The sequence below is a fragment of the Anabrus simplex genome, chromosome 6, assembly GCF_040414725.1.
Source record: "Anabrus simplex isolate iqAnaSimp1 chromosome 6, ASM4041472v1, whole genome shotgun sequence".
Taxonomy (NCBI): domain Eukaryota; kingdom Metazoa; phylum Arthropoda; class Insecta; order Orthoptera; family Tettigoniidae; genus Anabrus; species Anabrus simplex.
The window spans coordinates 154,356,890-154,382,037 of NC_090270.1; the positions used below are offsets into that span (position 1 = coordinate 154,356,890).

General features: G+C 42.8%; 1 protein-coding gene across 1 annotated transcript in view; it reads left to right on the forward strand.

Annotated features, from left to right (window-relative positions):
- The window catches only part of LOC136876229 (coactosin-like protein), a 224,512-nt gene that overhangs the window by 151,638 nt on the left and 47,726 nt on the right, over positions 1-25,148 (forward strand). The window contains exon 3 of the mRNA XM_067149999.2: positions 9,431-9,671. Coding sequence (XP_067006100.1) covers positions 9,431-9,671 — 241 coding nt within the window. The remainder of the gene's footprint in view (positions 1-9,430; positions 9,672-25,148) is intronic.

Genomic DNA, 25,148 nt, shown 5'->3' on the forward strand with positions numbered 1-25,148 from the left:
AGTCTTTCCAAAGCCTTAGAAAGCGCTGGAAGAATAGAAACTGGGCGACAGTCAGAGGTCAGTTTAGGATCGTTCACCTTGGGCACTGGGATGACATTAGCTTGTTTCCAGAGTGCAGGGAAAGTTCCATTTCTGAGACAGTAATTGAATATATGTGATAATTGGGAGGATAGTGCCTATTGTATTATGTATGAAATGCATAGGGATGTCATCTACTCCTACTGCTTTAGATTCAACAGAGTATAGTACTATTATTTCGTTGCTAGTGACCTCTTAGAAAGAAAATTGAGGACGGTTAAGTGGAGGGATGGCTGATTTATTCATATTTAATTCTGACTGATTGATTGGTATAAACGCGATTCGTTCTTCATAGAAATATGTAATAAGCTCGTCAGGGGAACAGTTGGTTCTCGTTGCTGTTGTTGGCCTTTTACAATACCAAGTGAACTTAGTTCTTTCCAGGAATTCCTTGCATTCAGTTTACCTGAAAGACAGTTTAAGTACTTAAATTTCTGATTTATGATTTCTTGCTTCATTCTGTTCCCGGGTACCCGATAGTTTACAAAATTGGATTCATTACAGGTACGTTTATACCGTCGGAACCATGAATCACGGCGAGCCATCTGCTGCCATCTTCACGTGAACGTTCTTTGCTCTTTATGTCGGTCGCAAGACTTCTTTCTTTCAGATACCAGGAGTTGACATTATGGTAGCGGTCGAAAATCTCGTAGAGGACCTATCAGTTTGATAAACATAAATGAACTCACAGTAGTAAGATGTGGAGAATCCCGTGTTGGTGTCGGTATTAAATTCATTTGCAAGAAACCGTGTTCACATTCACATTCAGAAGCAGAAATGAGATTACTGTTGATCATGTTCACAACAGTTTAGTAGTGGCGCTGGCATTTTATTCTCAATAAACAATGTACGATAATCTGTTAGAACTTGCCTGTCTTGAGTCCTTAATCACCTACACAAATTATGTAGTTCAACTTCACAAAAGGTGACGGTCTTCTGAACCTTATATGGCCAACATTCATGATACCGTACAGTGATTTTGCCTATCCTGGTATTTGTCTCTCTTCTTCTGTTATCAGGCGTTTTTCCATCCCTAGTCTTAATCTGTCATAGAACATTTCAGGATCAAGAGAGCTTTTTTGGATTGAAAACTCGACATCTTTTACTCTTCTCCATGGTAACTCCCTTGAATATCAAATTCTCAGCTGCACTTCGAGCTTCACGATAGTAAGACCCACTATTACATTTCTTATCTTCAAACAGAAGAATCTGCCATGATATTACTTTACGAGCCTCATATGTAGTGCTTGTAGTTCAACGCTGAGTTCTGACAACTCTTCAAGAGCATCACACTTAAGACCAAGGTTAAAGAATAAAATCTACATTCGTAATTATTTCCAAGAGATCATGCATACATCTTTCACTCTTATCCCTGTTCTCATCCTGTTTTTTCCTTCGAAATGAACCACTAGTAATCCATAGTTTTCCAAACTGCAGAAACACATCTGTCACTGGAAGCTACGCAACGAGTACCGGTACCTATTTAGAATTCTTCCAAATTGGTACAGATAATGATGCGTGTTGTTTAAAGGGGCCTAACACCTAGGTTATCGACAGTGGTGTACAGTTGCTCGTCCCGATCGTCAGAAATATTTCTCAGTTCTCTGGCATGTTTAGGTAACTGGTGATATAATGCATAAAGTTTGCCAAGAAATGACTTAAATTGATTTAATCTGTGATTGGAAGTCCTTCGTAACTGCATCTCCAATAGAGAGTTCAAGTCACTGGTTGGCGTAGTGCGAAAACAAGACCTGTGGATATTGCTCCTTTAACAAGTCATTTATTTTTCTCTAACAACACAGAGACTCCATTACATGCTACTGCAATAAGGTTTTCTTTCAAGAATTCTTGAGAGAAACCCAATTCATTCAAAATATTAATCAGACATTGAAAAATGCCTTGGGCAGACACACATCAAGAAGCATTGTCGCCAGTGATGCTTTCAAGGCCCGTACTTATAGACATGATATAGGCTTTTTGGCTTATGCCGTGTCATAAGCCTTACCTCTGATTCCACTCCTTTACTCATAGCATTGATATATATATAAGAAAACATAAAGGTCCAATAATACTGTCTTGAGGAATTCCCCTCTTAATTATTACAGGGTCACATAAAGCTTCACCTACTCTAATTCTCGGAGATCTATTTTTTAGAAATGTAGCAACCCATTCAGTCACTCTTTTGTCTAGTCCAATTGAACTAATTTTTGCCAATAGTCTACCATGATCAACCCTATCAAATGCTTTAGACAGGTCAATCGCGATACAGTCCATTTGACCTCCTGAATGCAAGATACCTACTATATCTTGCTGGAATCCTACAAGTTGAGCTTAAGTGGAATAACCTTTCCTAAAACCGAACTGTATTCTATAGAACTAGTTAATAATTTCGCAAACATGTCTAATATAATCAGAAAGAATGCCTTCCCAAAGCTTACATGCAATGCATGTCAAACTTACTGGCCTGTAATGTTCAGCGTTATGTCTATCACCCTTTCCTTTATACACAGAGGCTACTATAGCAACTCTCCATTCATTTGGTATAGCTCCTTCAACCAAACAAACAACAATCAAATAAGTACTTCAGATATGGTAATATATCCCAACCCATTGTCTTTAGTACATCCCCAGAAATCTTATCAATTCCAGCCGCTTTTCTAGTTTTCAAAGTTTGTATCTTATTGTAAACATCATTATCATATGTAAATTTTAATATTTCTTTGGCATTAGTCACCTCCTCTATCTGGACATTATCCTTGTAACCAACAATCTTTACATACTGCTAACTGAATACTTCCGCCTTTTGAAGATTCTCTCATACACACTCCCCTTGTTCATTAATTATTCCTGGAATGTCCCCCTTGGAATCTGTTTTCTGCCTACTCTTCCATTTTTCACTAAAATTTCTATGACTGCCAATAATTATGCTTGCCATCATTTTATCCTTAGCTGCTTCCTTGCTATATACACTGACTGACAGAGCAAATGCAACACCAAGAAGGAGTGGTCAGAACTTTATGCCAATTGCAGGGTAGACTGACGTCACTGAGGTATGCTCATGATGTGAAATGCGCCGCTGTGCTGCGCACGTAGCGAACGATAAATGGGACACGGCGTTGGCGAATGGCCCACTTCGTACCGTGATTTCTCAGCCGACAGTCATTGTAGAACGTGTTGTCGTGTGCCACAGGACACGTGTATAGCTAAGAATGCCAGTCCGCCGTCAACGGAGGCGTTTCCAGCAGACAGACGACTTTACGAGGGGTATGGTGATCGGACTGAGAAGGGCAGGTTGGTCGCTTCGTCAAATCGCAGCCGATACCCATAGGGATGTGTCCACGGTGCAGCGCCTGTGGCGAAGATGGTTGGCGCAGGGACATGTGGCACGTGCGAGGGGTCCAGGCGCAGCCCGAGTGACGTCAGCACGCGAGGATCGGCGCATCCGCCGCCAAGCGGTGGCAGCCCCGCACGCCGCACGCCACGTCAACCGCCATTCTTCAGCATGTGCAAGACACCCTGGCTGTTCCAATATCGACCAGAACAATTTCCCGTCGATTGGTTGAAGAAGGCCTGCACTCCCGGCGTCCGCTCAGAAGACTACCATTGACTCCACAGCATAGACGTGCACGCCTGGCATGGTGCCGGGCTAGAGCGACTTGGATGAGGGAATGGCGGAACGTCGTGTTCTCCGATGACTCACGCTTCTGTTCTGTCAGTGATAGTCACCGCAGACAAGTGTGGCGTCGGCGTGGAGAAAGGTCAAATCCGGCAGTAACTGTGGAGCGCCCTACCGCTAGACAACGCGGCATCATGGTTTGGGGCGCTATTGCGTATGATTACACGTCACCTCTAGTGCGTATTCAAGGCACGTTAAATGCCCACCGCTACGTGCAGCATGTGCTGCGGCCGGTGGCACTCCCGTACCTTCAGGGGCTGCCCAATGCTCTGTTTCAGCAGGATAATGCCCGCCCACACACTGCTCGCATCTCCCAACAGGCTCTACGAGGTGTACAGATGCTTCCGTGGCCAGCGTACTCTCCGGATCTCTCACCAATCGAACACGTGTGGGATCTCATTGGACGCCGTTTGCAAACTCTGCCCCAGCCTCGTACGGACGACCAACTGTGGCAAATGGTTGACAGAGAATGGAGAACCATCCCTCAGGACACCATCCGCACTCTTATTGACTCTGTACCTCGACGTGTTTCTGCGTGCATCGCCGCTCGCGGTGGTCCTACATACTACTGAGTCGATGCCGTGCGCATTGTGTAACCTGCATATTGGTTTGAAATAAACATCAATTATTCATCCGTGCCGTCTCTGTTTTTTCCCCAACTTTCATCCCTTTCGAACCACTCCTCCTTGGTGTTGCATTGTCACTGTCAGTCAGTGTACAATTTCCTAGTAAGTTCCTTCAATTTCTCCTTACTTCCACAGTCATTTCTAACTATTTCTTTCCAATCTGCACCTCCTTAGTCTCTTTATTTCTCTATGATAATAAGGCGGGTCTTTACCATTCCTTAGCACCTTTAAAGGTACAAACCTGTTTTCCAGTGGTGAAGCTAATAGTTAATGAATAGGTAGGCAGGAAACCTCACCTTAAAGTTTTTTGTAGAATAGTTCCAAACGTCGAGTTTTTTTTGTTGTAAAATGGCCGTTCACACGGTCCTTCAATACTTGATCATTCATCAATTACTTCCCTCGTATTTTTTTCGATGGAGATGGTTCTAGGACTGCTGAGTGTTTCATTGTTCATTGTATTACGCAAGTATGTCCTTACCTTCTTCAGTGCTCATACTCCTGCAATCGAATAAGGGTAAAAAATCTCCAGTACGAGGAAATTAGACAGAAGTACATGGATATGGTTAGTGAGAAGTTTCGAACAGTAGATAGTAAGCAGGTTAAGGATATAGAAAGAGAATGGTTGGCATACAGGGATGCTGTAGTAGAAACAGCAAGGGAATGCCTACGAACGACTGTGTGGAAAGACGGGAAAACGCGAACATCTTGGTGGAATGATGAAGTGAGAGCAGCTTGTAAACGTAAAAAGGCTTATCAGAAATGGCTCCAAACAAGGGCCGATGCAGACAGGGAATTGTACGTAAATGAAAGAGAGCGAAACAAATTGTTGTTGAATCCAAAAAGAAGTCATCGGAAGATTTTAGTAATAACCTGGAAAGGCTAGGTCAAGCAGCAGGGAAACCTTTCTGGACAGTAATAAAGAATCTTAGGAAGGGAGGGAAAAAGGAAATGAACAGTGTTTTGAGTAATTCAGGTGAACTCATAACAGATCCCAGGGAATCACTGGACAGGTGGAGGGAGTACTTTGAAAATCTTCTCAACGTAAAAGGAAATCTTCATGGTGGTGTCGTGAACAACCAAGTTCATGGGGAGGAAGAAAATGATGTTGGTGAAATTACGCTTGAGGAAGTGGAAAGGGTGATAAATAAACTTAATTGTCATAAAGCAGCAGGAATAGATAAAATTTGACCTGAAATGCTGAAGTATAGTGGGAAGGCAGGGATGAAATGGCTTCATAGAGTAGTAAGATTAGCATGGAATGTTCGTAAGGTACCTTCAGATTGGGCAAAAGCAGTAATTGCACCTATCTACAAGCAAGGGAACAGGAAGGATTGCAACAATATTATCGAGGTTTCTCATTGATTAGTATACCAGGCAAAGTATTCACTGGCGTCTTGGAAGGGAGGGTGCGATCGGTAGTTGAGAGGAAGTCGGATGAAAACCAGTGTGGTTTCAGACCACAGAGGGGCTGTCAAGATCAGATTTTCAGTTTGCGCCAGGTAATTGAAAAATGTTACGAGAGGAATAGACAGTTGTTTGTTTCGTAGATCTAGAGAAAGCATATGACAGGGTATCCAGGCAAAAGATGTTCGCCATACTGGGGGACTATGGAATTAAGGGTAGATTACTGAAATCAATCGAAGACATTTATGTTGACAATTGGGCTGCAGTGAGAATTGATGGTGGTATGAGTTCTTGGTTCAGGGTACTTACAGGAGTTAGACAAGGCTATAATCTTTCACCTTTGCTGTTCGTAGTTTACATGGATCTGTTGAAAGGTATACAGTGGCAGGGAGGGATTCAGTTAGGTGGAAATGTAGTAAGCAGTCTGGGCTATGCTGACGACTTGGTCTTAATGTCAGATTGGTGATACAAAGCTGGAACAGGTAGAAAATTTTAAGTATTTAGGTTGTGTTGTCTCCCAGGATGGTAATATAGTGAGATTAAATCAAGGTGTAGTAAAGCTAATGCAGTGAGCTCGCAGTTGCGAACAACAGTTTTCTATAAGAAGGAAGTCAGCTCCCAGACGAAACTATCTTTACATCGGTCTGTTTTCCGACCAGCTTTGCTTTACGGGAGCGAAAGCTAGGTTGACTCAGGATATCTTATTCATAAGTTAGAAGTAACAGACATGAAAAAAACGAGAATGATTGCTGGTACAAACAGGTGGGAACAATGGCAGGAGGGTACTCGGAATGAGGAGATAAAGACTAAGGAATGAACTCGATGGATGAAGCTGTACGCATAAACCGGCTTCGGTGGTGGGGTCATGTGAGACGAATGGAGGAGGATAGGTTACCTAGGAGAATAATGGACTCTGTCATGGAGGGTAAGAGGAGTAGAGGGAGACAGAGACGACGGTTAGACTCAATGTCTAACGATTTAAAGATAAGAGGTATAAAACCAAATGAGGCCACAGCACTAGTTGCAAATAGGATTTGGCGACGTTTAGTAAATTCACAGAGGCTTGCAGACTGAACGCTGAAAGGCATAATGGTCTATAATGATTATGTATCTATGTACTTTGCATTAATATTTCCTCAATAAACCGAAACTCGGAGTTTAAACTCCCTGACAAAATTTCCGAATAATAATTCATATCTCACGACATTTCCCTTCTCAAAAATATTAGGACAATTCTTATTTCATCTAAGACCGCTTACACAACTCACGTCATACGCTACATATACCAGAAAATGTTCATAAATATTTTACATTTTGTTTTAATGGACAATGGGGATATCTAAACACGTCAGATCTTCTGCTGAACACAATGCAAACGAGGGTATAATTACTAGTAGGTTAAAAATTTATGTCGAATGTAGTAATATATAGTACGGGAACCTTTTCTTGTTCCCAAGTTCCCATTCAGCACTATGGAATTCAGGGATCAAGAAAACGTTCGTGTACTATATAAATGGTTGTATGGTCGTTTTTGGACTTAGTCTCTAAAACGTTGATTTGGAGCAGATGCAAAGCGACTTGGATTCACTCGGTTATCAAGCGAAAATGACCAAACTTAAGATGGCGGGAGCTGTTTCATTGCATTGTGACTGTCAGACCAGACACTGACAAAATTACATGTGCAAATAATTTTAACCGGCACTGTTATTTGTTATATTCGTCCAAGGATTAAGAGATTTAATTTAGAAGTCTTACCTTCCATACTGAAAGTTCACTCAGGCACTATGTTTCCGACGATGTTGCAGAGTTTTAACAGTCAGGCGCGTCTTTTCAGGATATCCCTCATGCGAGCACCTAGAGACTTCAAACCTTCGTTATTAACAATGAAATAATTACACTTGTAGTCCTTGTAACTTTCCTTCCGTCAATTTCATCCTAATTCCTCTGCATCTGAAATACGACTGGCATAAATTCCTGCCAAACCTCCTGTATTCTTACACCCTATTGGCACGTGAGAATTACGTCATTTCTTCATTCGTGGGAATCAAAATACTTCCTTACCTTTCCATGTGTCTAGGCTGATCAAGAGAAAAATGAGTCGAGATCCTCATGCTGTTTGCCCGCCTGACTCAACTTTCCGAATTTCTCACTTTTAGACTCGGGTTTGCCCCTCGCATACAAGACTCTGGTTCTTTCTAGCTCAAAGTTTATGGGCTCAATATATAATTCTGTATTCACTTCTGCTATCCTTATTTCTTGTCATGAATGTTCCATTGGAACTATGAAATATAGATTTCATTTTGAACTAGTACACCCTGTTCTTTCCTTAACCTCTACAGCAGAGTCCGTAGTTTTCTAGTCTTTCTCAAGTTTTTTCCTCGTAATATCCCATACTCTAAGCCGATTATTCAGAAAGGTTCATCCATAGTTTCATTCCTTATTTACCATTTTCATTTTCACTACAAATAACCTCTCGCCGTCGTTACCACTTTTCATACTAACACTTGTGCTTGCTATTGTCATAGAAGATTTTTCTGGCTTATGAATGATTTATTCGACGACCACCTTGTTGCTGATCCCGTGAAGTTCCGCACTGTACGATGAACTTATTGAGCGATGTAAAGATAACATTAAGCAACGAATCCTGATATTTTTTATTCTTACCATGAATACATTATAAATTGTTTTATCAGTACTGGCAGTTTCCAAGTTTGAAAAACATTGAAGACAAGAAGTCCGGTTATAACGGAATTTTTTCGTAGAGTTCTGATGATTTCTGTTTCTTCAAACACGACAAATATAGCTCATGTCGTCATTTACTGCAGTTGACGAAACAGACTAGTTATCCTTGTCAGATTCTACATACTGGGAAATACTGAGGTTCGCGTTGGCATTCCTGCAGAAATTGTTAGCATGCATAGTAGTGTAGACATCAGTCGACAAGTTGTCAAAGTCTTCACACAAACACTTCTAAGTTTACTTGGTCGTTGAGCATAGTATCCAGTTATTTTCATAACTCAATAACGTTATAGGACACCATACTTTCCTTCTGTGCTGCTCTTCGTATCTGCTATGTAACATTTGCCATTGTGTTTACATACAACAAATGTCTCCACCAAACATACAATGTAATTTCACGTATTGCTCTTAGCACAATAATCTGTAAAGTCTCACTGTTTTTTTTTCCCTTCCGAGCCCTAGGGAGTATTTAATTTTGACGCCCTTCGTAGCCCTTGTCTTTCTGGGCATTACCTTCATTTTTCGAAGTGTCGAGCGCTTTCCATTTTTTGTCTCTGATTAGTGTTAATAGAGGATGGTTACCTAGTTATACTTCCTCTTAAAACAATAACCACCATCACCCTCTTCCTTCTCCTCCTCCTCCTCCTCCTCCTCCTCCTCCTCCTCTTCTTCGTTGGTAAACAAGAAGATGTGGATAACATAAAGATAGCAACTAATTTTGGACTGCCCAAACTCGTTCGCTAAACAGCTAATTAGGAGACAGTTCTTGGTACTCAGCGAGAATAATCTTTCTTTCTTTCTTTCTTTCTTTCTTTCTTTCTTTCTTTCTTTCTTTCTTTTATTATAAGCCTATGTATGTCATACCATATCAAGAGGTAATCTGAATGCTACTTTTCTGTTTTAACAGGGCTGTGTTCAAATTCGAGGGAAGCCGCATCGTCTGCTCGGCCACAGGACAGGATTTCAACTCTTTCCGACTGCAATTCGCGGACGACGAACGCGCTTTTGGCTACATCAGACTACAGACGGGTGACGAGATGAGTAAACGGCAAAAGTTCCTATTCGTGACGTGGGTGGGGCCAGCCGTAGGTGTGATCAAGCGCGCCAAGATGAGCACAGACAAGGCCATCGTCAAGGACATCATAGCGGTCAGTTGAAAACATGCATTGTTCAGTTTCCGTTTAGTGCAGTTACCAAGACTGGCTATGGTCAGGCTTGTAACTTACGGTTTATAGAGCCAAACAGTGCTGCAGGGCACTACAAGAGGTCACCAAAATCAGGTGATGGTTACTGTTTTAATAGGAAGTAAAAAAATCTCTATTTTCATAGCAGGCAACCCCCATATTTAGTCATATAAATAGTGTGCTTATGTGTTTCAATCACCACTCATCTGTACTTAGGGCTGTCGCCCAAGTGGCAGATTCGCTATCTGTCGTTGTTCTATACAGTAACAAATCATTTACTTTAACACAATTTATTCATACAATTCAACACCATCTTCAAAACTATATGCAAGGAAACTACATATCAACATAGAACAAAAGACTGTCTTTCTTATGCTTGAAATCGATTAGTCGCCAAAGGTATAACTTGTGTTCTCCACATTCTCCCACCTTGCAAAAGCAGTTTTGCAACACATCGACAACAGAAAATTTATACTCTTACACTTCACTCATAGAGGTGAACCACTATAAGTCTAGTTTGAGTGGCCGAACAGCTCTACCACAGCGAGTCTTGAATTCACTCCTGTTTTCACTCCTGGAGTCACTACTGGCAACATCTTCGTTGTTTACTGTTTCTCCTGTTCGGTATTGTGAAGCATTGGTAAAATCTTTCTTCTCAAGACAGTTTATCTCTAGAGGATAAAGTCTTTGTACTGGACGAAGCAAGACACCAGTTGCTGTCTTAATCCTGCCCAGACGAGTCACATTGTCTCTTCCAGGTAACAGCTCCACCACTCTTCCTAAGGACCAGTTGATTCGCTTCTTGTCGTTGCTCTCCACCAACACGATGTCTCCAACTTGGAGGGATCCCCGTTGCTTTTGGCTCCGTGATTGAAGAAATCCCAAGTATTCTTTTTTGAAGCGCTTTCTAAGGCTCTCTCGAACAGCTTGTAGATAACGCCATCTGTCATTCAAACTGCAAGATTGAACTTGGTCCAAGTCGGTTACATCATTACCCTCTAGATTCTGTAGGAACATGGAAGGGCGTAGTGGCTTCAGTTCATCTTCTTCAGAAACATAAGTTAGAGGTCGGTTGTTCATCAAATTCTCACAATCGCACAAAAGAGTGCACATTTCTTCATAATTTAGACAAGCCTTGCCCAAATTACGGCGTAGCAAATCCTTTAAAATCCGAATAAGTCTCTCCCAGAATCCTCCCCACCAGGCTGCCGTGGGAGGGTTCAGCTTCCAGGTAATTTTCAGAAGACCACATGTCTTCTCTATTTCAGTCCACTCCAATTGTTCCAGCGCCTTACGCAGTCCTGTGAAATTCGTCCCATTGTCAGAATAAATGGTATTCACTCTTCCTCTTCTTGCCACAAATCTGCGTAGAGCTTGGACATAAGCTACCGTACTAAGTGAAGTGATCAACTCTAGATGCACAGCCCGATAAACCGCACAAGTGAAAATAACAATCCATCCCTTTTCTGCACCTCGTAGAAATACAGGGCCTGCTAGGTCTGTACCAGTGATCTGGAAAGTACTCGATGCTTTAATTCGATCCTCTGGTAATGAAGGGAAAGGTACTTCCAAAGCTTTAGCAGAGTTACGACGACAGATCACACATCTCCGAACAACTGCTGCCACCGTTCTTCTTCCTCTAAGAATCCAAAACCTTTGGCGCAACAAAACAAGTAGCGTATGTGTCCCAGCATGATTATGAAAATAATGAAACTGTTCAATCATCCTTTCAACCATTACATGTCTTGATGGAAGTACAATTGGATAGGTATATTCTGGAGTGTCGTCAGAATCAACAACTCTTGATTTCATGCGAAGAATTCCTTCGTTATCTGTGAACACCTACAGATTCTTCAATTGCTCCTTTCTTTCTTCTTCATAAAGAGTTTCACTCTGTATAAGGAAGAACAGCTTCTTCTCAGCATAGAGAAATTCTTCACTACCAATTTCTTTAGATACATGATCCCTATGATTACACTGCCTGAATCTCAAAATCCAAGCAATAGTTCTAACGATTTTAGTGTATCCAGAGAATCGTGAGCTTAGTTGCAGTAAGATCGTTCTCACAACAGTGATCTTGGCAGTTACAACTGTTTTTCTTCTTTCCCTGTTGACTTCTTCCCATACTGGTTCAGGACGGTTAGAGACCCATTCTTCCTCTTTACTTTTAAGCCAAGAGGGGCCCTCCCACCATCGGGATCTCCAAAGTTGTGCAGGTGAACATCCTCTAGACAGCAGGTCTGCTGGATTGAGACCGCCCGGAACGTGCCTCCATGAATCAGCCTTACTGTACTCGTGAATCTCCTTTACCCGATTCTCTACAAACACAGACCAATGTCCTTTGTTTTCTATCCAGGATAAGACTACTGTTGAATCGGACCAAAACACTGTGTGTATACTATCCCTATGTAGGCATCGTAGGCTCAACCGAGACATCCTAACTCCAAGGAGCGCACCCATCAGTTCGAGACGAGGTAGTGTTAGGTCCTTGAGAGGTGCCACTCTCGATTTAGCCATCAGAAGGCTCAGTTTGATTTCATTTTCATCTTCTGTCCTCAGAAATATACAACAACCAAACGCCCGTTTGCTGGCGTCAACAAATACATGCAATGAGCTGTTGTCATGCAGGAAAATCCTTCTAGGTATCCGGCAGTCATGTAGGTATTGTAACTGCTGGTTCCATTGATGGAATTCTTCACAAATATCTTCTGGTAAAATCTCATCCCATCCTATCTTCTTTTGCCATGTCTTCTGTAGAATGAGTTTGGGAATAAGGGTTACTGGGGCCGAAAATCCAACCGGATCAAATATTTTCTGTACACTGGAGAGTACCAACCTTCGGGTTACCAAACCTGTAGTTGGGTTGAAGTTGCATCCAAGTTCATCTACGTCACAATACCATCGAAGTCCTAAGACATTTTCAGTTGTGCCAACATTACAATCTGAGGAATTCACCCATCCCCTCAAATTGAAACCTGCAGAGGACATTAACTCTTGTGCCTTTAAAATAAATGGCCCAATCTCTTCTTTTGAAACAACTCCAGTAAGACAGTTGTCCACATAAAATGCATGTTTCAATTTATTAGCTACTTCCTTCAAATGAGTTGGGGCACCATCCAGAAGGTGGTTCAGTACTGAAACCAATAAAAAGGGACTGGAAAAGACCCCCAAAACCACCCTACAATGTCTAAAAGTGGCGACCTTTCCCTTATTCCACCAAAGAAAACGAAGCATATCTCTATCTTCAGGATCAATTATAATCTGCAGGAAGGCCTTCTCTATATTAGCAATTAGACCTATAGGGTAGGATCGGAAATTGGTGAGTACGGATGGAACAAGGTCAATGAGGTTTGGTCCAGGTTCGAGGCACTTATTTAAAGAATTACCATTTCTATCCTTGTTGGAAGCATCAAACACTGGCCTAATCTTTGTAGTACCACTGTCTTTCAGCACAGCTCGGTGAGGCAGATAATGCGTAGCTCTATCCGAAACCTCGTTTGCAACGCCTTCAATGATCCCCTTACTTTCCCATTCTTGAAACACTTCATCATAATCCTGAAATTTCTGCATTCCTCGTAACTTTCTTGAAGTGTTCAACAAACGTTTCTCAGTAACTTCACGATTTGATTCCAGAGAAGCACAACCGTCAATCCAAGGCAGTTTAACAATGTAGCGTCCAGATGCTTCTTCTCTCTTCAGTCTTATCGAAGAACATCTTGACCTGTTGTTCCCTCTCTTCCTTTTTGATCTGCTCGCCAGGATCTTTTATACCCATAGCTTCAATTTCCCACAAATCCGCTAGTCTTGTTGATTGAGTCAATGTAAGTAAAGTGTAAGACGAGGCAGTTGGTGAGGTGGTCTCAGAAGGGCCCATAAGTGTCCACCCCAAACAAGTTCTCACAGCCACTAGATTCTTGTATACGTGCACAAAGTCTGGCGTGATTATCTGAGCCCAGACATCAGCTCCTAACAATACCTGTATTTCACTAGCATTGTTATCATCACACTGTCTAACATCAGTAAGTTCAACTCCCTTATCCTTCAGTAAATTAAACAAGTCAGCGTCAACTAGGGGAGCACTACCACAAATACAATCAGAACCTAACACAGTAGCCTCACATCTCCTTTCCTCGTTCATACCCAACAGGGTTATCTGATAGGACTCGAAGCTAACAGGTGCTGTTTTCCTACCTCCAAATAATTCTTGACTTACGGTTACCTTTCCGGTTTGTTTCAACTCTAAGAAGTCTTGTGCTAAGAAATTAATGTAGCTTTTCTGCGATCCACTGTCGCAAAGAACTCTCACTCTGTGAGTGGACCCACCAACAACTACCTTAGCAACTAAAGTCTGCAGATAGGTCACTTGTCTTTCGTTACTACCTGCTATCATGCTAACTGTATTTGAAACTGAATCATCTTTAGGTTCATCTGAGGCTGTCTTCGCACAAATCAAAGCGTAATGTTTCCCTCTGCAAAATGGACACTTCACAAACATCTTACACTTCGCACTGACATGTCCCTGTCGTAGACACCTAAAACAAGCTCCCTTTTTCTTTAACGTCCCTTGGCGTTCTTCTTGTGAACAATCAATACCTACAGCACAGCCTTGAGAAGGATGTGTGGTTCTGCTACAAAACACGCAGGCTAGTTCTCTGTTGTTCTTGTTTCCCTTACTAACCGAAACATCCTCTACTGAAACTAAAGCAGCTGCTGAAGGCATTTCCTTCTTCTTAATCTTGATTTTATCATCTTGCTTAACACGATCTACCCTCTCATTAGCTTCAAAAGAACCTTGCCTTAGCTTAAGTCGTTCATCCCCTTCAACCTCAGTCTTTAAGAAGGCTAACAGTTCTGTCAAGCAACAGTCAGGTTCCTTGGTAGACGTTTCTTTCGATACACGGTACCTGTCCCCGGTTTTAAACATAACCTCTGGTAAGGCACTCTCCACAAGGGGAAATAACATTGCTGCGTATTTCTCCTTTGTCACTCCTAATGAATCAAGCGCCCTCAACTGTCCTTCCAGACTGTCATACAGTTGTGCTATGGATCTTAAGCTGTCTTTCTTTAACACCAAGGATAAAAGTTCCCTAACATAGTATTCAATAAGTAACTCATCCTTCCCATACCTAGACTTCAACAAATCTATAGCCTTTTTATAGTTTTCCTTAGAAGGAGGAAAATTTTCTACCAGTTTCTGGGCAGGTGAACCAGGTTCCATACATTGAATCAAATAAACAAATTTGTCTTCATCTTTAAGGCTGCCATCTTCATGTATTTTAGCAAATTGCGCCCAAAACCCAATCCAACCTTTCACATTCCCATCAAGCCTTTTGAGCTCTAGTTTCGGCAGTCTTAATGATCTCTGATTGGAAGAACGTGAACAGTTACTATTGACTTCCGAAACATCTTGATCTGCAACTTGTAATGCCTGCACCTTCTCTCTAACCTTAAAAAATTTCAGTTCGTACTCACTGCAATTGTCGATCTCTGTTTCAAGCACGATGTCCTCTAGGTTTTCTCTTTGCAGCAGTTTATTGTAGACTTCATCATCAATACGTTTTAACTTCTCGTATCTTTCCACAAGTGAAGCATACCTGCTACGAATTTCTATGTGGTCACAATCGGCAAGATTCAGTAGTTCAAGCTTATTCACTTCGCGAGTAAACACGCCGCGTAATACTCGTCGTTCAGTCATCGTTCTTCTAATTTATATTGATGTTGAAATTGCCTGTTGTCCTGTCACGGTCGCCAAATGTTCTATACAGTAACAAATCATTTACTTTAACACAATTTATTCATACAATTCAACACCATCTTCAAAACTATATGCAAGGAAACTACATATCAACATAGAACAAAAGACTGTCTTTCTTATGCTTGAAATCGATTAGTCGCCAAAGGTATAACTTGTGTTCTCCACAGTAGTTGTGATTTGAAGCTGGAGTCGCATGCTTTTGGTATTTTTATTATTCATAAGTGTTTTGACATACTTTCCTGTTGGTTTGTATGTTGATTGTACTTTTGGACACCTTGCCATTAATTTTGACAATTTGTCCATGGCTAATCAACGCGTGTTGTAACCTCTTGCTTATATCGGTTGCCAGGGGCCTGTGTGTTGTTTTCATGAGCATTTTAGGTTTTTTATTGGCTTTAGGTACCAGACCAAACAGCCAGCTACACATACAAAATTTAAACAATAAATATACACAGAATACATATACATATATTAATGCTCCATAATATTGTACTTGGATTTCGTAGTTTTAATAGTTCTGAGTCCTTACAGAATACCACATACATGTACACAGAGAAAAAAGAAGAAATTTAACCATTGCAACTGTAGTATGTTTAGTTATTTTTCCGATGTTGTAGCACGTCCAACTTTATAGTCTTAAATTGGTGTCTTTAAAGAATATGGCGATTGCATTATTTATCTCTGGTTGCTGGGAATATAAAATACACTGTATTTCAGTGGTAGATGGAAGTTGAGTGAAAGTAAAGTAGTTAATAAGTTTTCCGCTGCACATTATGAAGATGTCGTGAGAAGATGATGTGGTTGAAGTCAGCGATTGCTGGACGGTCACAGGAACAGTAAAGCGAGTTCAGGATTCCTATCCGGTAGAGATGGTTTGCAAAACTGCCGTGATTGAACCTCATGCGAATAAGTAACGTATCGGTGACAAGCATTCCATTTGGAGAACCAAGGAGAGTGATGAGGGTACGGTTGTACTACAGTGTATTGTTTTTCCCCGTTGCCTTTTTGTAAAATTCCATTCTTCTTCAATTTGCGTTCAGGAACGCTGCTTGATACGTGGGACATAGTCTTGAATTGACACTGAATATAGGCGTTGGCCCAAATGCGTTCCTGCTCTAACGAGCCGGTCAACATATCCGTCGTGTTGGATACCTCTATGGCTAGCAATCCAAAGAAAGTGCACCTCATATTGAGGCTCATATTGAATCTCTGAGTGAAATGGATTTGATAGACTCTTAGTTTGTCTTTAGTAGGTGACTGTAGCGTCTTAGACATTGAGAGAGTCCGTAATTATAAGAACTGCGGAAGGTTTAATACTGAAAAATGAAATGGCGTATGGCTTTTAGTGTCGGGAGTGTTTGAGGACATGTTCGGCTCGCGACCTGCGCGTCGTGATGATCAAATGATGATGAAGACAATGCATACAACCAGCCCCCGTGCCAGCGAAATTAACCGGTGATGGTTGGAATTCCCGACCCTGCCGGGAATTGAACTCGGGACCCCTGTGACCAAAGGCCATCACGCTAACCATTTAACCATGAAGCCGGACGGTTTCATACTTAAACTGTATGCTAGAGCTTCGGAAATAACCACAGCTTCTGCTGTAAAAATAGTCGAGTCATGTGCTAAAGTAAATAAACGAGATGCTTCAGTTGCGGGACAGTAAAAAAGCGCATCCCACTGCAGGTGGTGAGAGATTGTTGAGCCATCAGAGTTCTGAAGAGTATCGGGCCATTGGCTTTGAGTGTATTCTACAAAGTAAGGCTGAACTCTAGTTAGAGAAAGTAAGTCCGTTGTAAGGAGATCTATTGGAATGGAGAACAATGACTAGGAGTACGGAATTTCAAATACACTGACTGACAGTGACAATGCAACACCAAGGAGGAGTGGTTCGAAAGGGATGAAAGTTGGGGAAAAACAGAGACGGCACGGATGAATAATTGATGTTTATTTCAAACCGATATGCAGGTTACACAATGCGCACGGCATCGACTCAGTAGGATGTAGGACCACCGCGAGCGGCGATGCACGCAGAAACACGTCGAGGTACAGAGTCAATAAGAGTGCGGATGGTGTCCTGAGGGATGGTTCTCCATTCTCTGTCAACCATTTGCCACAGTTGGTCGTCCGTACGAGGCTGGAGCAGAGTTTGCAAACGGCGTCCAATGAGATCCCACACGTGTTCGATTGGTGAGAGTTCCGGAGAGTACGCTGGCCACGGAAGCATCTGTACACCTCGTAGAGCCTGTTGGGAGATGCGAGCAGTGTGTGGGCGGGCATTATCCTGCTGAAACAAAGCATTGGGCAGCCCCTGAAGGTACGGGAGTGCCACCGGCCGCAGCACATGCTGCACGTAGCGGTGGGCATTTAACGTGCCTTGAATACGCACTAGAGGTGACGTGGAATCATACGCAATAGCGCCCCAAACCATGATGCCGCGTTGTCTAGCGGTAGGGCGCTCCACAGTTACTGCCGGATTTGACCTTTCTCCACGCCGACGCCACACTTGTCTGCGGTGACTATCACTGACAGAACAGAAGCGTGAGTCATCGGAGAACACGACGTTCCGCCATTCCCTCATCCAAGTCGCTCTAGCCCGGCACCATGCCAGGCGTGCACGTCTATGCTGTGGAGTCAATGGTAGTCTTCTGAGCGGACGCCGGGAGTGCAGGCCTCCTTCAACCAATCGACGGGAAATTGTTCTGGTCGATATTGGAACAGCCAGGGTGTCTTGCACATGCTGAAGAATGGCGGTTGACGTGGCGTGCGGCGTGCGGGGCTGCCACCGCTTGGCGGCGGATGCGCCGATCCTCGCGTGCTGACGTCACTCGGGCTGCGCCTGGACCCCTCGCACGTGCCACATGTCCCTGCGCCAACCATCTTCGCCACAGGCGCTGCACCGTGGACACATCCCTATGGGTATCGGCTGCGATTTGACGAAGCGACCAACCTGCCCTTCTCAGCCCGATCACCATACCCGTCGTAAAGTCGTTTGTCTGCTGGAAATGCCTCCGTTGACGGCGGCCTGGCATTCTTAGCTATACACGTGTCCTGTGGCACACGACAACACGTTCTACAATGACTGTCGGCTGAGAAATCACGGTACGAAGTGGTCCATTCGCCATTCGCCAACGCCGTGTCCCATTTATCGTTCGCTACGTGCGCAGCACAGCGGCACATTTCACATCATGAGCATACCTCAGTGACGTCAGTCTACCCTGCGATTGGCATAAAGTTCTGACCACTCCTTCTTGGTGTTGCATTTGCTCTGTCAGTCAGTGTACATGGCAAAACTTGCGGGGTGTTGACGAAGGAAGTATGTGGCGTAGAAACTGAAGACTGTTCAGACGGCATATGTTTTTGGTCCATTTTGGGTTTCCGTGCTCTCCCATAACGGTTTCTAAATCAGCCAGACTGCCGCAGATTGGTGGATCATTTTTGTTTGTCTTGGCTAATACAAATTTGTCTGCAAAATACTGTCGACGTACAGTGAGAGGAGGTTCGGCGCACTCTAGTAACGACGCATTTGTTGGTGTCGACATCATTGCTTCAACGCAGGTTCTGACACAATATTTTATTTTGTCCAGCTTGCACACTGCGAGTTTGCTTCCGTTATAAAACATACTCCCATAACCTATTGTTTGATCGGGTAAACCTGCGATATATGGGAAGAATACAGGGATCAGCCCCCCACCATGTTGGGGTGAGAGCACGAAGAATATTCAGAGTTCGTTCCAGTTTTGGTGTAAGCTCGGATATATGTGGTGACCACGTCAGACGAGTGTCATATGAGACCTAACATCCTTGCATGAGGGTTGACTCTGAAATTGTGGGGTCCCAAGTTTACAAAGGGCGCTTCTCGTAGGTGTTTTGCGTAAATATCACTGCTCTTGACTTGGAAGACGATAAGGTTAAATTATTTTCTAGGAGCCAATGGTCTAATTGAGATACAGCTAAAGTCATTTTTTGCTTCTACAGTTTGTAGAGAGCTTGCACTAGTATATATATATGTACACATCGTCACATATTATAATATTTTAATTCAGGGTGAAAATATGGTTTCTAGGTAACTGGTGTAAGTGGTGTAGAGCATGCGACTAAGCACTGCACCTTGAGGCAGTCCGTGTGAGACTACGTGGGTCAAGTAGTTTGTCTTGATAGCGCATATATATCCATCTGGTGTGCAGAAGATTGTAAATTCCCTTGATGTTAGGATGGCGAAGGCCGAAGTCCATCAATTTAGACACTAATCTTGAGATATCAACATTGTCGTGTATGCAGCAGCAGAGATATCCAGGAAAAGGGCAAGGATGTAACTGTCCTTAGCACATGTCTTATATATGTCCGTAGTGAGGAGTACATGACTGTCATAAGTACTTCTTCCTTTTCGGAAACCATTCTCAGATCATAGTAGAAGGTTATGAAATTCTAACCACCATTCGTGTTCAAGTCGAATCGTTCTCTAGAGAGTTTTCAGTATACAGGAAGACAAGACGATAGGTCGATATGAGTTCGGATCCTGTGGCTCTTTTCCGAATTTGAGGATGGATATCACAATCTGTAAGCCAGGATATACAAAATTCTCATTGCGTCCATATTTCATTTATGATCCGAAGCAGCCACTGCGGAGCTTTGATTGATAAATGGGCCAGCACTGGGTAACAAATATTATCAAATCCTGGTGCAGTACTTGAGAACTGTTTTATTGCATTTTGTATCTCGGCTAATGTCAAGGGAGAGCATACAAAATTATTAGTCGGGTTGGTGGCGAACTGAGGTGGTTGTGAATTAACAAATGTTGTCAAATAATCCCTTTATACAGATTGGCGAGGTTGCATGGGCTCATGGACTGTGATTTTTGTGGCGGAATGCTTTGATTTTGTTCCAGACTTCGGGTCAGTGCTCTCGAACAGGTGTCCTAAAGCGTGAGATTCAAACCCGAAATGCATCTATAGCAGTACTATATGAAGCATGGTACACAGTTCGAAAAAAATTAAGTGAACATGTTTTTGAACGTATGCCATGCTCCACAAAACAATACCTAACACCCAGGTGTATTACCAACTAAACCTTTATTCTTTACTGTTGAACTATACAAAAGAGCATCGATGGATTCGCGTTAATATCAGAACACAAACGGAAATGTCCAAATAGAGGCCAAAACAAAGTGATGGATTTTTATCACAGTTAAAGAGCTTCAGTATGGCGTATGTCCTCCACGAGCATTTATCACAGCTTTGCACCTATGTGGCATGCTCCGTGTAAGTCGACGGTCACATTGCGGTATCGGGTCCCATTCTTCAATGAGAGCCTTTTCGAGGTCTTGGAGAGACTGGTGGAACAGGACACCCACGAACACTTCTGTCAAGCCTATCCCACACATGCTCGATGGGATTAAAGTCGAGAGTCACTGCTGACCATTCCATCTCGTGAATGTTCAGTTTTCGCAAGACAGGTCTGGTGATGCGCGCCACATGAGCCGTGGCATTTTCATGAATGAGTACGAATTCAGGGCTAACACCGTATGCAGCAACCAACAGTATCTGCTCGATGTACCCCGCAGCGGTAAGATTACCACGGACGACGACAAGATCTGTACGGGCATCAATAATGATGCCATCCCACACCATCACAGAACCTTGCCCGAATCGGTCGCCTTCCTGGACAACATTTCGCATGTACTGCTCACCACGGCATCTCCATACACGTTGACGTCCATCACGCTGTGTCTGTGAACAACACAGGTCTCAATTGACGAAGTTGCCAGTTGACGTGGGTACGGGCAAACGGAAGGGGAGCTGCGCGATGTTGCTGCGTTAAACGGGGCAGTCGAACAGGACATCTAGGTCGTAAGGACACTTATCTTAACCTGTTCCTTACTGTCTGGTCAGACACCATGACTCCAGTGACCCTCCTGAGGTCTTGTTGCAGTTCTCTGGCAGTTGCTGAATGACGCCGCAACGCACAGATGGTCGGATATGTCATCCTGTAGGGTTGTCATGCGGTCACGACCTTGTCCAACCCTCCTTGTGAACTAGCCTGTAGTGATTCCACAAGCGGTGAATAACTGACTGAGAAGCATTGAGATCCACAGCAACACGTCGAAAAGTCCATCCTTCCTGGATCAAAGTGACGGCCCTTGCGATTTGAACCTCGTTAAGATGTCCCATGGGATGTGCTGGTTGACGTACAATGTGCTCAAATGACCGCAGTAGTCTGTGTACCTCACCACGACACACGGACGCACCGCTATTCACTTTGTTTTGAGGGGTCATCTGACAGTTTAATGCATGGCTACGCCTACTGATGGAGTATAACTTCGATTTGACATACGCTGAGTAACTAAGGTGTCAAGGTATGCTGTACGTCCATTGGAACCCCATCTACCAAACAAACGTTCACAAACCAAAAGTTACAAAACATGTTCCCCTAATTTTTGTGAACTGTGTGTGTCAAGTTCATTTCGTGGGGTAATGTAATGTCGTATGGCTTTTAGTGCCGGGAAATCCCAGGACGGGTTCGGCTCGCCAGGTGCAGGTCTTTCTATTTGACTCCCGTAGGCGACCTGCGCGTTGTGATGAGGATAAAATGATGATGAATACAGCACATACACCCAGCCCCCGTGCCATTGGAATTAACCAATTAAGGTTAAAATCCCCGACCCTGCCGGGAATCGAACCTGGGACCCTCTGAACCGAAGGCCAGTACGCTGACCGTTCAGCCAACGAGTCGGACATTTCATGGGGTATGGGAGCGTGAACCACCGTAACCGCCATCTGGGTGCGGAATACAGAATACTTATGCAGAAATCACATACTTCTGTAAATGAAAAAAGATGACCGCTGAAATATCACTCAGTATTTCGTATTTCAGAAATTATCTTTCAAAGGACATCATGATACCTACCATTGGAACGGCTGTGCTCTTTCCTAACTATCCTAAGTCACCATTTTAGGTACAATTCTTAAATATTTGTTGTTCATTGCTAGCACTTGGCGTATGTCCCCACACCTTCCGAGAGAGATTTACCCGAGCCATTTCTCTACCGGCTTGTATATTGATTTTTCAACATGATGGATGCTTGAATCCTCAATAGCTCCGCCATCAGGTGTCACAGATAGCTTAGCCACAGAGAAAGCATGCTTAGGAAGTGAGTGGTGAAGTTTGCCGTTGCTTTCCTCACTGAGCCGGAAGATACTGTTACTCTGCCAAGCCCACCGAAATGCACTCACAACCGATCCTATGAGCGATATTTTCAGGGTCTGCCTGCATAAGGAATAGCATTACTAGTAATTTCTCGTACCTTGGTCATTTCCACATTGTCAAACCCAAGTATGAGACTGAGGCAGATTAATGACCGTAGACTAACTAATTTCTTCTAGACCATAGTTGAAGACATGGGGAATTGTAAACACTATCTCGCCAGAAATGGATCTCGGCCTAACGTAAAGAACTGGTAAGTCTGGGATAGGGTACAAAAGTGGACGGGTGGACAAGCTGGAATTAAAAATACTGAATCCTAACTTTATTTGGCACCGTAAGTCCTGTTCATCGTTCTGTATAATTTCCAGTACGGTAAGGAAAAAAATGTCCTAGTCCGTGGAAAATGAGTTGGCTACACTATGTCCTTGTAGACCACTCAAAATGCCCCTAAATTCACTTTCAAAGTCCCTACTCCAGAGAGAATTAATTGTACGTAAATAAGCGGAATGTAGGCTATAATAATACTGAACAAGAACAAGAAAAGATGTAGAAAAAGCACCTGAAAAAGAAATGGCGTATGGCTTTTAGTGCCGAGAGTGTCCGAGGACAAGTCCCGCTCGCCAGGTGCAGGTCTTTGACTCCCGTAGGCGACCTGCGCATCGTGATGAGGATGACATGATGATGAAGACCACACACACACACACACCCAGCCCCAGTGTCAGCGAAATTAACCAATGTTGGTTAAAATTCCTGACCCTGCCGGGAATCGAACCCGGGACCCCTGTGTCCAAAGGCCAGCACGCTAACCATTTAGCCATGGAGCCGGACGAAAAAGCACCCAAGAGATATTCGCAAATACGAAGACAGACTTGTTTACTTACCAATATGGAAGCTATACATTCCAAAAACTTCAGTTCTTCTTGCTATGATTTCCTTAAAAAAAAAAAAAAAAAAAAAAAAAAAAAAAAAAAAATCGGCTTTGCTTTGCAGGGCATAATCCATAATTTAATATCCCTTCATGGCGTTGAAGCAATCAAAAGAAACTAATTACCGACTGAAAACTATACCGTATTAACAGCTTATTACGCGATTTAATAATACAGCCAACTGAATTCACTATTCGATTGCATGACGTAAAATATTGCCGGCGGGAGAAAAACGAGGGGGATTCACCTACCACACTGCATCTGAGGTCACGCCTACCGACTTAACCAAACAAAATAATAATAATAATAATAATAATAATAATAATAATAATAATAATAATAATAATAATAATAATAATAAGAGGCTGTTGATGCTGATGAAATGGGAGACCCAATTTTGAGGTCAGAGTTTGACAGAGCTGTGAGCGACCTAAATAGGAATAAGGCACCTGGAATTGATGATATTCCCTCTGAATTACTGACTGCCTTAGGAGAAACCAGCATGGCAAGGTTATTTCATTTAGTGTGCAAGATGTATGAGACAGGAGAAGTCCCATCCGATTTTCGGCAGAATGTTGTTATACCTATTCCCAAGAAAGCCGGTGCTGACAGCTGTGAAAACTACTGCACTATTAGTTTAGTATCTCATGCCTGCAAAATTTTAACACGTATTATTTACAGAAGAATGGGAAAACAAGTTGAAGCTGAGTTGGGAGAAGATCAATTTGGCTTCAGAAGAAATGTAGGAACACGTGAAGCAATCCTGACTTTACGTCTGATCTTAGAGGATCGAATCAAGAAGGACAAGCCCACGTACATGGCATTCGTAGATCTAGAAAAGGCATTCGATAATGTTGATTGGACCAAGCTATTTATGATTCTGAAGATGATAGGGATCAGATACCGAGAACGAAGAATTATCTACAATCTGTATAAAAATCAGTCAGCAGTGATAAGAATCGAGGGCTTTGAAAAAGAAGCAGCAATCGAGAAAGGAGTGAGGCAAGGCTGCAGTTTGTCCCCTCTCCTTTTCAATGTTTACATAGAACAGGCAGTAAGGGAAATCAAAGAGAAATTTGGAAAGGGAATTACACTCCAAGGAGAGGAAATCAAAACCTTGAGATTTGCCGATGATATTGTTATTTTATCTGAGACTGCAGAAGATCTCGAGAAGTTGCTGAATGGTATGGACGAAGTCTTGGGTAAGGAGTACAAGATGAAAATAAATAAGTCCAAAACAAAAGTAATGGAGTGCAGTCGAACGAAGGCAGGTGATGTAGGAAATATTAGATTAGGAAACGAAGACTCCTAGGCCTTTCCTATCCCATCGTCGCCATAAGACCTATCTGTGTCGGTGCGACGTAAAACCCCTAGCAAAAAAAAAAAAAAAAAAAGAAACGAAGTCTTAAAGGAAGTAAATTAATATTGTTACTTGGGTAGTAAAATAACTAACGATGGCAGAAGTAAGGAGGACATAAAATGCAGACTAGCACAAGCAAGGAAGAGCTTTCTTAAGAAAAGAAATTTGCTCACTTCAAACATTGACATCGGAATTAG